At 43.9% G+C, this 15,503-nt stretch overlaps 2 protein-coding genes across 15 annotated transcripts in view; one reads left to right on the top strand and one right to left on the bottom strand.

Annotated features, from left to right (window-relative positions):
- Positions 1-4,288: 4,288 nt before the first annotated feature.
- ASTE1 (asteroid homolog 1) lies at positions 4,289-15,431 on the bottom strand. Of its 7 annotated transcripts, none has more exons than XM_037524421.2 (6): positions 14,924-15,431; positions 13,238-13,360; positions 11,785-13,092; positions 9,072-9,282; positions 7,153-7,348; positions 4,289-4,785 (listed from the first exon to the last, which is right to left on the bottom strand). In XM_037524421.2, exons 3-6 carry the CDS (start codon positions 13,069-13,071, stop codon positions 4,455-4,457), a joined length of 2,025 nt encoding a protein of 674 aa, XP_037380318.1. In that variant the 5' UTR covers positions 13,072-13,092; positions 13,238-13,360; positions 14,924-15,431; the 3' UTR covers positions 4,289-4,454. The 7 variants fall into 7 exon arrangements, with proteins under 7 accessions (XP_037380318.1, XP_054545348.1, XP_037380323.1 ...); XM_054689373.1 differs by having other exon boundaries at positions 13,238-13,338; XM_037524426.2 differs by lacking the exon at positions 14,924-15,431 and adding an exon at positions 14,256-14,445.
- NEK11 (NIMA related kinase 11) overlaps positions 9,223-15,503 on the top strand; it is a 155,241-nt gene continuing 148,960 nt past the window's right edge. For 3 of the 8 annotated variants that reach the window (XR_008549589.1, XM_054689136.1, XM_054689264.1), the window contains exon 1: positions 14,875-15,083. The gene's annotated coding sequence lies outside the window, so the exon portion shown is untranslated. The other 5 variants (XM_054689165.1, XM_037524455.2, XM_054689189.1 and 2 more) reach the window with 5 other exon arrangements.

Genomic DNA, 15,503 nt, shown 5'->3' with positions numbered 1-15,503 from the left:
ACAACTATTGAGTTATCATTGAACAACCTTATTTGGGGTTTTGGTTTTCATTTTCAGAATGCAACCATAAGTTTGGCATGAAATTCTTGGGTTCTATTTTTTAGGAAACATGAAAAAGTTCAATGTAAGCATTTCTTTGATAAACCTGGATAGCAATTTTGTGTAATCTTTTTTCATTCAAAATTAAGTGTTGAAATTTGGGTAGGAAAGTGAAAAATACTTGAGCTATTAGCTTTGATTCTTATAAATTGTTTTCTGTTTTTTTAAAAGATTCATTTATGCATACAAGAGCTGGGGTGCAGGCCAGAGGTGAGGGTGGTGAGAGGATTCACCAGAGACAGAGTGGGGAACAGAACAGATGGATCTACTGAAATACGCTGCTGAGGGGAGCAGTGGGCGAGAGAGGAGAGGTCTGTTGTGCCATATAGGTTAGCTACTCGTCGGGGAGGGGATTGGACTCATGCTGCAGTGACTGCTGATGGCTTCATAGTGCTGAGACTTAACCCCTTCCGCCATTATATTTTCTAATCTAAATCTGCCAATTTCTTGATTCCATGGGCCTCCCTGGTGGCTCAGGCGGAGCCTGTGAAGCTGTCTGCGGCCTCTGCAGCGCCGGTTCGATCCCGGCTGGCCAGCGAGGGTCCCACATGGCGCAGCAGACCTCTCCTGTCTGGCCTGCTGCTCCCCTCAGCAGTGTATTTCATCAATCTGCCTGTTCTGTTCACCACTATGGTGAATCTTCTTGCCCTCCTGGGCATCTGGCCTGTACCCCAGTTCTTGTATAAATAAATCTTTAAAAAAAATTATGCCAATTTATCGATTCTTGGCCTTTTGGCTAAGATCAAGTGTAAACCTACGTACACAGGTGGAATGTAGTCATTGCCTGTGTGTGTACAGTTGCTCCAGGCAGACGTGTTTCCTGAGCAGATCACTGTACACACCTGACTTTGGCATTACTATCACTTTTGGCCCCAGTCTAGCCAAATTGACAAATACCTTGGCAAAAGCTCGCATTTCTGTAATAGATTCATGGCTATCGTTTTTTCATATCTAAATCAAGGTTGCCCCGTCACCATAATTTCTTCAGGAAAATGGCGCTGTTCTGCTTAGTAATCCTCTGATTAGCATCTTTGTCTCAGGGAAGTACGCCTGAAATTGCACAAGTTGTTGTAAATGAGTCTAGAGGTGTTTGTGGATTTCCAACTTTTGAACTCAGGCAAAATGTACTTTTTAAATAGTTTTTTAAAAACTCAGCCATTCAACTGTATTAAAAGCAATTTTCTAGTAAGGCCTTTGAAGGACAGCGAAGCACCTGTTACTTGAGACGTGACAATTTGGTGCCATCTTGTGGTCACAGGCAGTACTGTAATGCTCTGACCCTTTTCTGTTTTCAATCAAATCTGCACCTTTAAAGCATAATCTGAAAATGCTTGGTTTGTGAATCTTACAGAATATCCTTGGAGCATTAGATAGCAGGCCTCACCCAACGGGAAACTACAGAAATGATAGAATATGTGTGCTTGATGGGACAGACTGGTGAATTTTGCATTTAAGCATTATTCGATCAATTTCAGGGAGAGATGAATGTATTTTCAATTCCTTTCTCATATTCACTCATATGGTTGCATAATAGGATTGCATTAGAATTTATAAGTATCTGTCTGTATGGATCAGGTCTGGATGGTCCACGAATTAGCTACTTCATACATATAGTTAGACCTATGGTGGTTGCACCTGGACTCAACATGTACAAACGCCTTGTCATTTCCCCACAAACAACACTTTATAACAGCTATTGATACAGTATTAGATTTTATAAGTAAACTAGTGAGGATTTAAGGCATACGATGCCATTTCATATGAGTGACTTGGGGTATTTGTGGACTTTGGTAACTGCTGGGTGTCCTGGAGCCAAACCCCACAGACGCTGGGGGGCGACTGTACTTGCCTCCCTCATCCATGTGGAGCTGGGAAGTCAGCATGCAGGTGGATACACGATAACCTATGTTCCAGTTCCATCTGCTACTGGTTTGCAAATAAAGATTTTTTGTTACGCAGCTAGCATTCATTTTCAAAGTGTTTCATCACTGCTTCATCCTGGTTTTAGGTACCAGTAAGAGTTTGTTCCAGCAAGGAAGTGAATTTCTTTCTCCTAGTCTTGGAAGTGACCAGAAGACACGGGGCTCCTGGTGTGCCAGCAGGTGTAGCAGCTACGAAGCCCTGGAAACCTCATTAAGGGAGATGCTAGGTTTGGTCTCCTTAGGGTTATTGGGTAGAGCCAGGTTATAATCCTGATAATTGCAAGAGGAAATTTGCAGGAAGTGGTAATATCTGCCTCTCATTTTTCCCATCTTTAAATGTATTCAGAGCTCTTTTTTTGGGTGGTTTTTGGAAATTGTTTATTCATTTGCTCTTTCAATATGCTTACTTAAGCTGGGTTTTAAAACACTACAGAAAATTCCTTGATGGTAAGAAAAAAAGAGCAGAAGGGACACAGGGACTCATATAGGCTAGTTCTCCTGGTCTTTTTTGCTTTCTCTGGGGTTGAGCTTAGCTACCTGTTCTCATTCTCTTTACACTTTCTCTTTCCAGTGTGACAGCCTGACACCTCTGAAGTTGCTTTGTTCTCACAATCTTGCCCTTCTTATCATCTTAGCCATATATGATGGTGTTGACACCCTTTGCTTCTGCAGAATTCTTCTTGTGAGTTTGGGCACCATTGCTGGTTTCAGTGGAGCCTGTTCTTCCTGCTCAGCATGCTCCCTTCTTCCCAGACATCTTCCTTTGCCCTTGGTTTTCACGTGTGGATGTAATGAGGGCACTCATTTGTTGCATGTTAATGTTGGGCACTGTGTTAAGTAGCATAACAGTACATTATTTTATTCTTATTCAATTATTTGAATTATTTGGAGCCTCACTTTATAGTTAGGATAACTAAGTGTAAGTCATTGATTCTTTTTTTTTTTTTTTTTTTAATAGAGGCATGTTTTATTTATTTATTTGTTTGTTTGTTTGTTTTTTGTTTATACATGCACTGGGTACAGTCAGAAGCACGGGAGGGTGAGAGAATTCACCAGAGCCAGAGCGGGGAGCAGAGCAGGCAGAAGGACCCGAAGTACACTGCTGAGGGGAGCAGCGGGCGGCAGGAGGGGTCTGCGCGCCATGTGGGACCCTCCTCTGGTGGCCGGGGAGCAGCCGGGGATCGAACCGGCGCCGCAGAGGCCGCGGGCAGCTTCGCAACCCAGCACTCAACCGCTGCGCCACCGGGGAGGCCCAGTCATTGATTCTTTTATGCACAGAGGAAGAAAAGATAATTCTAAGACCTTTCTAGGTGTAAAGGTCTTTATCTTCTAAGTTTGTTCATTTGAATTAGAGATCCAACTTCAAATGCCAAAATTACTTTGAATTATTTTTCTCATGATCAAAGCACATGAAAGGACTTGAGTTTATAATATACAGCTATTAAACTTTCCAGGTCCATGTACATCAAGAAGGGTTCATATAAGTAAAGTTCATGTATAATTTTATGACAACTAAATACAAAACAGGATTATATTAGAGTGTTTTTCTGTCTTCAGCTTTATTCCTGAAGTTTGTTCATCTTTGCTGCCCAGCTGTCCTTTTGTTACTTAAAGTGCTAACTAAAGATTTACATTTCCAAAATCTCAGGTCAGAATTCACTAGCTAGAACTGAATCCAATAAATCAAGACCTAGAGACAATTAAAAATAGAGGAAAACAGATTTTGCAAATGGAATGTGGGACGTGGGACATCATTGTCTTCAGCACCTCATTTGAATTATGTCCCTGTGTCAAAGTCAAGCTCAAAGGCCAGGCCAGAGACTCCTTTGACGTATCCTCTCCTCAGCCTGGTCCCCACCTTCTCTTCACTGTTGGAGCATTCAATCTGCATTCTGCCTTTTTGCACCTGACAGGCTGCTTTATAAAATGTTCTTTTGTGACAATTTCTGTAATTACAAGTAAAATGAAGGTCAGAATATACTTTCAGATCTTGCTCAAGTGTATTCATTCCACTTGCTTTTTTATTTTTAAGTTCTTTATTTGGAACTGGCCATCACCTTCACGATTCTGTTATGCTTCTAAGTTTTGCAGCTCTAGTACAGCTCTAGTATGTTCCACACTGTGCCTTTCTAAGTCTTTTGACTGCTGAATGAGTGGGTGCAGCTGCAGACAGTAATGATTGTAAGCACCTACACTTAGAGACTGTCAAATGTGAAATGGAACACAAGAAATACACACATGCTTAAAATGTGTTTAAGAAACAAGGAAGTCTCTTAAGGTTGTATTTATTAAAAGCAGAATACAGAATACCCTGGAATTCAAAGATTATTGCAATGTTTAGCCCCTGACAGGTTAGATCTAAAGGAAAAAGTTAAATTCAAGGGTAGTAACAAAATTTTAAGTAAGAATTACACATCTGGTTGTAGGCTGAGTTTATTCAAGCTTTGTAATGTCAGTATGATCTTCTGGGTTATCAACCATTAATATCCCAAATCGATTACTCTCTTCTTGCCAACTCCTAGTGTCTGAGGTAGTTCCCACTCTGTTCTTTGACTGGCTGGTACCTTGTTTCTTTGGCTTTTTTTTCTTTGAACTGGATTTGCCCTTTGGAAGGAATAATTCAGCAGGGGCATGTGACTTTGTGGCATTGAACAGCTGTTGATATAGGTGCTGAGCCTCAGAACACATGCTCAGGAGACTTTCTACAGAGGCTGACGCCAGCAGCTGTCGGCACAGGCTGTGCACCAAGCTTCCACTGTACAATCTGTTCGATGGGAGGGAAAAGGTGGTGGTAAAGATTGGGTTCAGTCATTAACCTGACTTCATAAACAATGAGGGTGGTTCTTGCTTCCATAAAATTACTGTTAAAATTACTTAAGAATAATCAGTTCTATGAAGGAAGAAACTGAGTTGTTATTACAAGATTACTTCTTTTGATGGCGATATTTAAAATTTTTTTTAAGATTTATTTATGCATACAAGAACTGGGGTACAGGCCAGAGGTGTGGGGGGTGGGAGGATTCACCAGAGACAGAATGGGGAGCAGAACAGACAGACTGACTGAAATACACTGCTGAGGGAGCAGCGGGCGAGTCAGAAGTCTGCTGTACCATATGGGTCACCTCCCTGGCCAGGGATTGAACTTGTGCTGCACTGGCTGCGGTTAGCTTCACAGTGCTGTGTCTTAACCCCTTGCGCCACCAGGGAGGCCCCAGTATTTAAAATCTTTTTACCGACAAATTAAATGATGCTTGCTGGTTCTTAAACTAACCCAGAGTTGAGCAGGCCCCTTAACTCTTTAAAGAAAAGGAACTACAAATGAGTTTGATAAGCCAAACAGGCAGTTTGTTGAAATCAGAGAAAATTTAATGGCGTCATTTGCAGCCATTCATTCTCTTGGACTAAAAACATACTTCACAAATAATTAGGTGGAGTTAACTAAGTTATGTATATAACTTACTGGCAGAGCGATACGTGATGAAATGGAACCATCACTCATTGGTAATGCTGAGATGTAAGTACAACCCTGGTGAATCATCGGAGAACTGTCTGGTCTTGTTTTTCCTGTTTTAGGGGATCTGTACTCTCTGTATGCCAGGCAGTGCGGCTACAGCAGTGAACAGGCCCCTGCCCTCATAGAGGAGACACGAAGCACATACACAATCTCAGGTTCATTTTCTAACCATCTCCTTTTAATTTCCTCATTCACTCCCTCTGGTACCTCCTCAATGGACAATCGTCAGAATGTTCAATTCACTGATCTGTGACTTTTCCCCCCGCCTATATCCTACGTGCTATTATTTCTCATTTCTCAAGCAGCCTAAACCCACAGTTAAACATTAAATCATGCCCTGGCATATTGGCTGCCTCCCGCCCTCCCTCATACTTGCCTGCTTAAACAAAAACCCCTAGATAGTGTCCACTTAAGCGTCTAATTGTGATCTCATTAGTAGAAAAGCTCCATGGTGGCAAATATTTAAAAAATGTTTCATTCAGTACAACCTAGCACAAAGTAGGCATTTAATAAATATTTGTGTGAACAATATGCCAAGTGATAAGAAATGCAATTTGAAAAAAATATATGAGGAGTCAGCTGAAAGCGAGTAGCGCTAGTGTGATACTTCGGAAGGAGGGTCAGATAGAACTTCAGTTACATCCTGAAGGGAGATGAGTTACATCCTACCAGTCCACTGCCTCTTCTTTACTTTAAGGACTGATATTACCTAGATTTAACTGTTTTCAGTCGGCTGAATATTAGTATTGTTATTCAAATTAAATTATATATATTTGATGTTGGGTAAAGCAACTAATTCAATTTTTTTTCCTTTTTATTTGTAAATAACTTTCTGTTGAAGTAACATTGTATTATATGAGTTTCAGCATCTGCACATACTACATCAAGTTCACCCCAAAGGTCCAATTTGACCCTGTTGCCTGATTCTGACCCCCCTCCTTTCTGGTAACTACAAATTTGACCTTATAGCCTAAAGTTCTATTTTTGTTTTACTTCATTAGTTCTATAGACCACATGGTTAGAAAATGGTTAGAAAATGAACCTGACTGAGAAAATGACTGACTGAGTGTACGACCCTCCTGGTCTTTCTACGGTATTGAAAATGACGTGTTTTGTTTTTTTAAAGATTTATTTATTTATGCATACAAGAGCTGGCATACAGGCCAGAGGTGTGGATGGTGAGAGGTCTCACCAGAGACAAGAGTGGGGAACAAAACAGGCAGACTGACTGAAATACACTGCTGAGGGGAGCTAGTCAGGAGAGGTCTGTTGCACCATGTGGGTAGCTCCCTGGCTGGCCGGGGGATGAACTCATGCTGCAGAGGCTGCAGATAGCTTCATAGGTTGTGTCTTAACCCCTTGGGCCACCAGGGAGGCCTGATTTTTTTTTTAATAACTGAGTAATAGTTAAGGAACCTATTTTTAAAAATAGGATCTGATCATGGGAATTTGTTTTGGGAGTACGGAAACATCTTCCTGTTTCCAGCTCTCCAGGTGTAACAGTGACCTAAGACCAGTTATACTAAGATTAACTTTTAAGATAACTTCTTTACTTTAAATGAATAAAGTATTTATTTCCTTGTGCAACCATCTGAAGTAGTTTCCCGTGGTGCTTACCGAGTTAGGTCTGGCTCTGGGAAGGGACAACAGAGCAGCTGGTTGAGATAGAGCCCCATCTGCAGACAGCTCTGCCACTGACAGAAGATGTGAGCTGTGTCTAGGTCTAGTCTGGTGCCCGGCCGCGTCTGCTGCTTCACTCTTTGGAGCTCTTCATACAACTTTTTAGCACCACCTTCCTGCAGCTCTTCCTTATCTAGAAAAACAAACAGCACAAGGGCAGTGTTTCCAGATATGTTGGATAAGCTCACCATGTTCTCCACAAAGAAGAAAATTTAGTTTCACTAACCAAAATGCTTCTGTCTTTACTATTTTAACTTCAGTGTTGCAGTCTTGCTCCGTGAATTGAAATACTGAGAGGCCTTTTTTATTGACTAATGTTATTCGACATTGTATTTTTCCTTAAAATACCTTTTCCACTGGCCTCGTACCTAGGCCTTTAAAACAAAACAAAAAAGGCATCTGAATTCTCTAAACTCTAAATTCTCTAAACCTGCCTCTATGAAAATTACTATTACTCCTCTCTTTACTTCTCCTTCACTTGACTTCCTTTCATGAAGACCCTGTGCTATCTACCTAGTGTGCCTGTGTAAAGAAAGAGCCTGTGTGTTCAAAGTACATTTGAATTTAACGTCTGTCTTCTGGGAGGAAAACAAAAGTTTGACTCAGAATTTGGAAATGAAGAATGCTGCATGTTCAGCTCTCGGCTTCGCAGGTTTGCTTGAGCAAGGGAAGTGCAAAATTACATCCAGGCTAACTTGTAAGTAAAAAGGAGGCCCCACTTTTGACCAGTGAGTGAGCAGCAAGGCACACTGAGCCTGGGTGCAGGGTCCTCAACTAAAAGATCAGAAACAGACCTGACATGCCCCTTCTTTTGGATGCAGGTTAGAACTTAATAGGCTCGTGCTCTGAGAATTTTCTTCACCTGTATTTAGTATTCAGCGAGAAGAAATGCCCCAAACATGTCTTCAACCAGCAGTGGGTCTCATTCGCATTAGGTGACTGTCAGAGAACAGCAGTCCTTCTGATAGCTGCTGCCACACACGGTGTCTTAGAGCCGATGCTGGTTCATTCGTCCATTTAACTTAAACCCTAGAGTAACAACAGCCAGTAGAGCTTTCTGTAGTGACAGCGAGGTTCTGTATCTGCTCTGACAGAATCATTTCTAGCACAAGTGGCTGCTGAGCACTTGAAAGGTGACCAGTGTAGCCGAGACGCCAGATTTTTCATTTACTTTTAGAGCTACATATGCCTAGCAGCTATCTTCTTAGTACTGTCCACAGTTTGAAAACTATTACACGTGTTTAGATAGCAACAGAGCATTCTTACTCTTTTAAAGAGAATAATTTCATTAGAGAATTGAAATGCTCCAGTACATCAACATTTATCTCACCTGCTATTTAAATGCAGATGAAATTGCCTCAAAGTGTAAATTTCTGTAATGGAGAGAGGTTATAGTTTTTACCATCACTACTTAAGTAAGTGAAACTTCAAACAGTGGTGAAAGGAAAATTAAAAGAGAAAGCACAAGTGTAGATGTTTCTTCTGGTGTTTGGAAGTGATCAATTGGCAGTTTTAAGTGCCTAGTGATGATGTTGCTCTGTATTGAAGACAGGGATCGGGAACATTCTGCCAAATGCAGCTGGCGTGTTACACTGTCTCTCACCCTCACAGACGAGAGTGCTGGGGACAGCACAGGTGGGATCGGGTGGTGTTGGCCTCCACTGTCAAGCCCTCCAGCATTGAGCCTGGCACAGCTGTGCTCCAAAATATTTACCAATGAGTGATATTTTTGGTGCCTCCATCTGTAAATTTTGATATAACTGATGGGAGTAAGTAAGCCAAAGGATGTTTTATTTAAACTTAATAATATGCAAGTAACATGCAAAAATTTACTCCCGGAATTTGGAGGTACACACCAGGGCTGTTGATCATGGCCTGCAGGGGCCCCAGCAGCATGCCCAGCAGCAGGGCTTGGAGATGATGCATCTTGGCCTTGGCCTCCGAGTGCTGTAACCAGTAGCAGCTGACAGCAATGGGCAATTTCAACAAAGCAGGGATCGGGTCCAGGACAGTTCGTTTCACCTTCAGAGTTTCTGTTAGAAGCATTTGCCGACTGGCCAAGGACAGCTGAAATAGATCCTGCAAGTTACTTTGGTTTTCAAGTAGGAAGACATTTTCATACTTGAAACTGTCCTGTCGGTTTCTTTCTGTGCAAGATAATCAGCCACACTTAAAGCATTTAGAACATTAATGAGGTGCTTGTTAATAAACCTGGATGACTGGCTGTGCTGCCAGCCCCCACCTCACAGCCCTTGCTGTCCGCACACCCAGTGTGGAGGCTGGTGAATGGCTGTCTTCAGAGTGTCTGTCACTTGGGAAGCTGGTTAAACATTCAAAATCAGGCCCCCAAACTCCTAAGTTTGATTCAGCAAATCCAAGGGAAGCTCAAGAATCTGCATTTTGAACTCTTCTGCTTTGAGAGCCAAAGCTCTGTGCTCAAGCCAACCCTTATTTGCCAGTGAGTAATTAGGCCTTAACTTCTCCACTACTGACCAGCTCCGGAAGGCAGACCTGGAGGATAAGCACCCTGGCAGCGTATCATACAGGGTCCTGTCTCAGGTTCCTTCTCAGGTTAATGCATTATTGCATGAGAGCATTAAATACAATGGTTATAAACCATGGTCTTAATGATTTGATACAGTGAGCAAATCTTTAAAATGAGAAACATGCAGAGTGCTTAGCCATATAATTGTACAGAAACTCACATTAACTACTTATATTAAAAGTAAGAACTATCTCTAACCTCCTAGACTGGTTTAAAAAAAAAGAGCAACGCCTAAGGCTAAAGAAAATGCCTGTAATGCTTAGATTATTGAATTCTCCAGCCAAGTTATGACTTTTCGGAACAAAGTAGTCTGGGCTTTTACTGTTGTTCCCTCACTAGCTCTACAGCCTTGGGCAAGTTTTGAGCTTTCCACAGTCTGAGCAGTCTGTACAGTGGACATTATATAATGAGTTGCCCAAGACATTTCATGAGACCCATCTGTCCTTTGTTCAGAAAAGAGTAACTACTGTGATGAGATTTTAGCCCACGTGACACCCCACCCTAACCCACCCCACAGGAAGGCAAGCACATGCCTGGGGAAGAAGCTGCCACAGAGAGGCAGGGGCTTTGAGAGAGGCTGGTCTTTGCACTTACTCCCCAAGAACCATCCACTGCCATGTCTCCTTACCCTTAACTTCTTGTGGCTTAACTTGAATGGCGTTCTGTCCACTGACATAACCAAAATGGAGCCCCTACCCCATGTGGTTACCATGGGAATTAAACTGGAAATTGTAAAAATTGATTACAACAGCTGACATAAGGCAGGTAAGGTATTAACCACATTATGTTAACAACAATGAACAGATACTGTTACATTTTCTAAACTTGTTCCTGCATTTGTGTTTGGAATCACATTTGCTCATGATACTGTTAGAGTCATCATGGGCTAATCAGAGCTAAGAAGACTGAGTTGGATACAAATTGATGCTTTATGGCAAGGGAAAGCCAAATGATAGCACAATACAGAGAACTAAAATTGCACCCTACTTTCAACACAGGTAAGTGATGTCATCTCTACCCGGTAAGGAGTATAATCAGCATGCTCCGCTCATGAACTCAACTGAATTTTCAGGGGAGTGGGGTAAGTATCCTGATCTATTTCATATCACACACATATAAAAAAAGTCAGTTCTAGATAGCTCCACAAGTGAAAGGGAAAGAATCATTTTCATGACATTGGAGTAACAATAATTTCTTAACTAGGTCACAAAAGTGATACCCATAAATAAATAAAAATTTAAATTAGATAATATAAGCAACTACTCATCAAAATATGACACCAGTGAATGGGAGCGGCTGCTCACAGTTAGAAACAAACACAAGAAAAGTGGACAGGAGACTTCGAACAGAAATATAACAATATCTAAATGGCCTACAAAAAGGTAGTCAAGTCCTCTGGGAAATGAAAGCTAACACCCACCAGATTAGCTAATGTGACACTGCACAAGGAAGTAAGAGGTATCAGCAAGGGTATAAAGTATTGGCTCTTACAAGCCGCTGGGGGAGTATTAATTGGCATGGCCACTTGGCAACAGCATCTGGTTGTGGATAGTTTATGCCTGACCCAGGTCTTCTCCACTCCTGCTTACAGATGCAACAGGAATGTGTCATATTTTCATTTAAAGGAGGTGCACCACATGTTCATTGCACTGTTTGAAACACCCCAGACTACAAACTCCCCAAATGTCCATCAACTCAGATTTTTTCCTTTTTCTTTTAGCCACATAACCCATTGTATTGCTACCTAGTATCAACAGAATAGTAGTACTAATGCAAAGAGGACATGAAGCACATGAAAATAGCAGAATTGGAGCTCAAAGATTTGGGTGTGAGTCCCAGCACTGACACTGGCTGAGGTATCTGTTATTTACTTTGGAGTCCTCGTTTTTCTGGCTGTGAAATGGGGGCAACACAGCAAGCACACTCAGATTAAGCACACTCAGACAAAAACACACAGGTATGCGGTAACCTGTCCAGCACGGTACAAAGATGTCATGGTACAAAGATGTCACTGTTACACTCACCTCTGTCAAGTTGCTTACGTCAAAATGATCCTTGGGAAATTCTACAGCAACAACCGATGTTTTGATATTTTTATTAATCCTCTCCACTTCGCTAAAAACTAGAGGCTGAGGTGGCAATGCCTCCTGACAGGGACAGGCACTCAAAAGCAGCCCGTAGATGACCTGCCGGATGGGCTGCGAGATTCTGTGGGCACTTGGGCGCTGCATGTGTTCCACCTGGGTGTGAAGGAAGGTCCGTCTTAGCACCAGAGCATCACTGATGAAAGGTGACAGCTGGCCTTTGGCCAAAGCTGCTAGCACCCATTCTGGTAAACCCAGATCCAAGGCCCCCGGACAGGCATAAGTACCACTCTGGAAGAAGTCCTGCAGCTTCACCTGGGACTGCTGGTATTCTTCCATGGAACTGCAGAGAAGTTCCTTAACATTTTCTCTGTTTTTGGAGGGAAGATATTTCAGAACATTCTCTAGTGCCTCAGCAGCATTAGAAAATTGAGACAACCAATTCAGAAGTCCCAGAACTCGGTGGTGTCTTCTCCCTTTAGAACTGGTAGCTCCAAGAGGAGGACGTACTCTGCTGAAGAAAGTCTCCATGATGGGTAGATTAACATAGTCATTTCCACAAAGCACGGCAAACAGAGGGAGTAGGTCTCTACTTATGTTGCTGAAGCGTCGGCAGAATGCATCCAGGGAAAAGCACTTGGCTGGGATGTAATAGTCTTGCGTGCCCTTAATAGTGTTCCTGTTTCTCCAATGAAAGGTATTAAAAGGGCAAAATCCAGTTTTCAGGTCAAAAATGCAAAAGTCACTATCGGATGATAACACGGGACAATTCCAGTGATTAGCAAGTGTCATAATGTCCCGATCTGCTTCTGAAAAGCACTGGACAAAACACACCCGAAGCTTGCTCAAAACCTGTATGAACACTTCCCGGATGAGCAAGGGACATACATACCCACCCCCACCAACAGAAAGGGAATGGGCCATTTGGATCTTCTCTCTAGCTCGATCCTTTATAGTTGTAAGCTTTTTATCTGAAATATCACACCCTCCATCTAATACAATGTATGGGCATATATTGCAAGCAAACAATGATTCAAAGAATTTTTCCACAACATCTGCAAAAGAATCATAGTCCCCTCCATACTGGAGCTCCAAGCCCGAACTGAAGCAAAGCCGGTGGAACAGAGCATAACCATCGATAACAATTTTTGTGTTTCGCAACTTCAAATCAGTGAAGAACTCATCACCATGATCTTCCACAAAGCTCATTAGTCCTCGGATACCCATGATGATGCTCTGAAGAACTGCCTGTTTAAAACAACAGAACACATGTTCAACTGATGTTGGTTACTGGGTACCTAATCATTGTTTCCAACACCACTGCATCATCATTATATGTTATGAATGCTCTTTGGTTAAAATATATTAGGTATCAGCATGTGTGAATTCTTACCTAGATCCTCAGGCAACAACAGTGAGCTGAGTGCGTTTTCATTCTCTTGCTTTTCCCCATGAATTACAAGGCAAAAAATGAATGGTTTCATGGATTTTGACCTTTGGATGGAAGTGGAGATTCCTGGTGAGTCCAAAGCAAAATCAGTTAAAATCATTGACACAATAATATGGAATTTATGTGGGTTTTGATATTGCAGTTACCATCTTACAGCAGAATATTCCGTTGAGTCAAAGTAAAAAGCCCTAAACTAGGAAAAAATAATGTTCTCAATCTCCTAATTAATAAATCAGAAAGCATTGAGCTTCAGTCAACTAAAGTGTGTCGGGGCAATGTTCTTTTTTTGACAGCGTCTGGGAACTGCTCTCAGACCTTAGGAATTTGGGTGCATCTTTACTGTCATAGTTTTGGGTAAGGAAACTTCTGCTTCATGCCTCTCAGAACTCATTTCTCCAGTTCACTTCCTCCAGGGTCTGTCTTCATCTTTGAAGACAGACTAACTTAACTCACTGCAAAAAAAAAAAAACCCAGTTATTACTGTTTTTTTTTTTTTTTCCTGGACTCAGGCTCCAGGATGGCTCAGCTTGGCACTGCTAATGATGCTCTTTATTTAAAATTGTGACATTTTTGTCAAACATGGGTTTCCAGCATTAATTCTGACTTTAAGGGATCCTGCATTAACATGTATCTCGATGACTGAATCTTGGGCGTCCCTTTCCATTTGGTGTCCGAGTCACTCATCGCAGACTCGGCTCTCGACCTTCTCCTGCGTAGCACTTACAAGTTCACGCCTTGGAAAGCTCTTGCGAGCAGGGCCCGTGCGGGCTCACCCTAAGCTAAGCCCAGGCCACTGCAGGGCGCAGCAGTTCAACTAAAGGCGCGCTGCAGAGTGAAAGGCGCACAAAGGCTCGAGCTCAACTTTCAAACACCCTCACGCCTTGCGCCACCGGGGTCCTCACACCCCGCCACCCACGGCGGCCTCCCGGCCCCTCCCCAGGAGCCCCCGGGAGCCCCGCACCTGAGAGTCCCACCCCCCCCGAGCGGGAACCGGAAGTCTCAGGTCTGACGTCACGGGGGCCTGGGGTCTCTGAGCCCCCGGTGTCCGACGGCGAGGGAGAAGGTGCTCCCGGGCTTTAAGGCGCGAGGGCGCCCGCAAGGCTGGGGTGGAGACTCGGCAGGGCAGTGAGGCCCGCAGGGCGCCAGCCTTTTCCCCGCACACCCGGTGGCGCACGCTTCCGCCTCGGTGACGCGCACGCTTCCGCCTCGGTGACGCGCTCGCGGCCGCCGCGCCCCGACTTCCCGGCACGACCCGCGCCGTCTCCCTGGCAATGATGCCAAACAGCCGTGGCGGGCCCGCGCCTGGCCGCGCACAGTGCAATCACGGGCGGCACTCAGGGCAGGCCCCGGCGCCCCGGCTCCTGGCCGGACGCGGAAAGGTAATGCAGAAGGCGCTCGGCGAGGGGTGCCTGGCTCCCCGTCGTCGGGGAAGGAGTGTTCCGGGCTGTCCAGCCGGCTCCCGCGTCCCTGGGCCGCCCCGCCCGCGACCTCCTCGCGCCCCCCAACTCCAGCTCCCAGACCTGCGCCGTCTCCGGAGACCGCGTGTGGCCTGTGCCTCTCGATGTACGTTACCCCCCTTTGCAAAAATGCACATTTTTAAAAGTTGAGGCACCAAAGTGGCTCTTTTACCTTGAAGTGAAGATTTCCCTTTCAGGTTAGAGTCAGTCCCACGTTGGCGGAGCTGCTCTCGCATGTGCTTCCTCTTGTTGATTATTACCGGAGAAGAGAACTGCTTGGTGTCAACCCGTGAAAAACACTCACCATTCCTTGTCCTTTGCTCCTCAACCAAGTGAGTGGCACTTCCAAGGCAGTTGTCTCCAGCCGTTCCCAAAGTTCCCTTCCCGTTTTTTTGTTTTGTTTTGTTTTGTTTTGTTTTTTCCCTAACAAAGTGTTCTGAACACCTGCTGTATGCCAGGCACGGAGGATAGAAAGATAAAGTTTGTTCCCCCGTACTCAAGTTCTCCCAACTCACAAGTGTGGGGGGAGAGGTGCGGCGAAGGAAACTTGTGCACAAATAGTTCTAGAATCAAGAGGGCGCTGTACATTCCTTGGTGTCTGTATAGGGACTAATGGTATGGGAAGGTCTGAAGGTGAACCAGGCAGGGCTACTGGGCTAAGTTTGTTTGGTTATGCAGAGGAAACCTAGTCCCAAAGCCCCTTCCCCCCCTCCCCCCGCCAACGCCCCCCCTGCTTTGTGGCACCCCACTCG

Source organism: Talpa occidentalis, unplaced genomic scaffold (assembly GCF_014898055.3).
Source record: "Talpa occidentalis isolate TD23 unplaced genomic scaffold, MPIMG_talOcc4v2.1 talOcc4.10, whole genome shotgun sequence".
Lineage (NCBI taxonomy): Eukaryota > Metazoa > Chordata > Mammalia > Eulipotyphla > Talpidae > Talpa > Talpa occidentalis.
The sequence above is the reverse complement of the archived record's forward strand: the minus strand, read 5'-3'. Positions and strand labels throughout refer to the sequence as shown.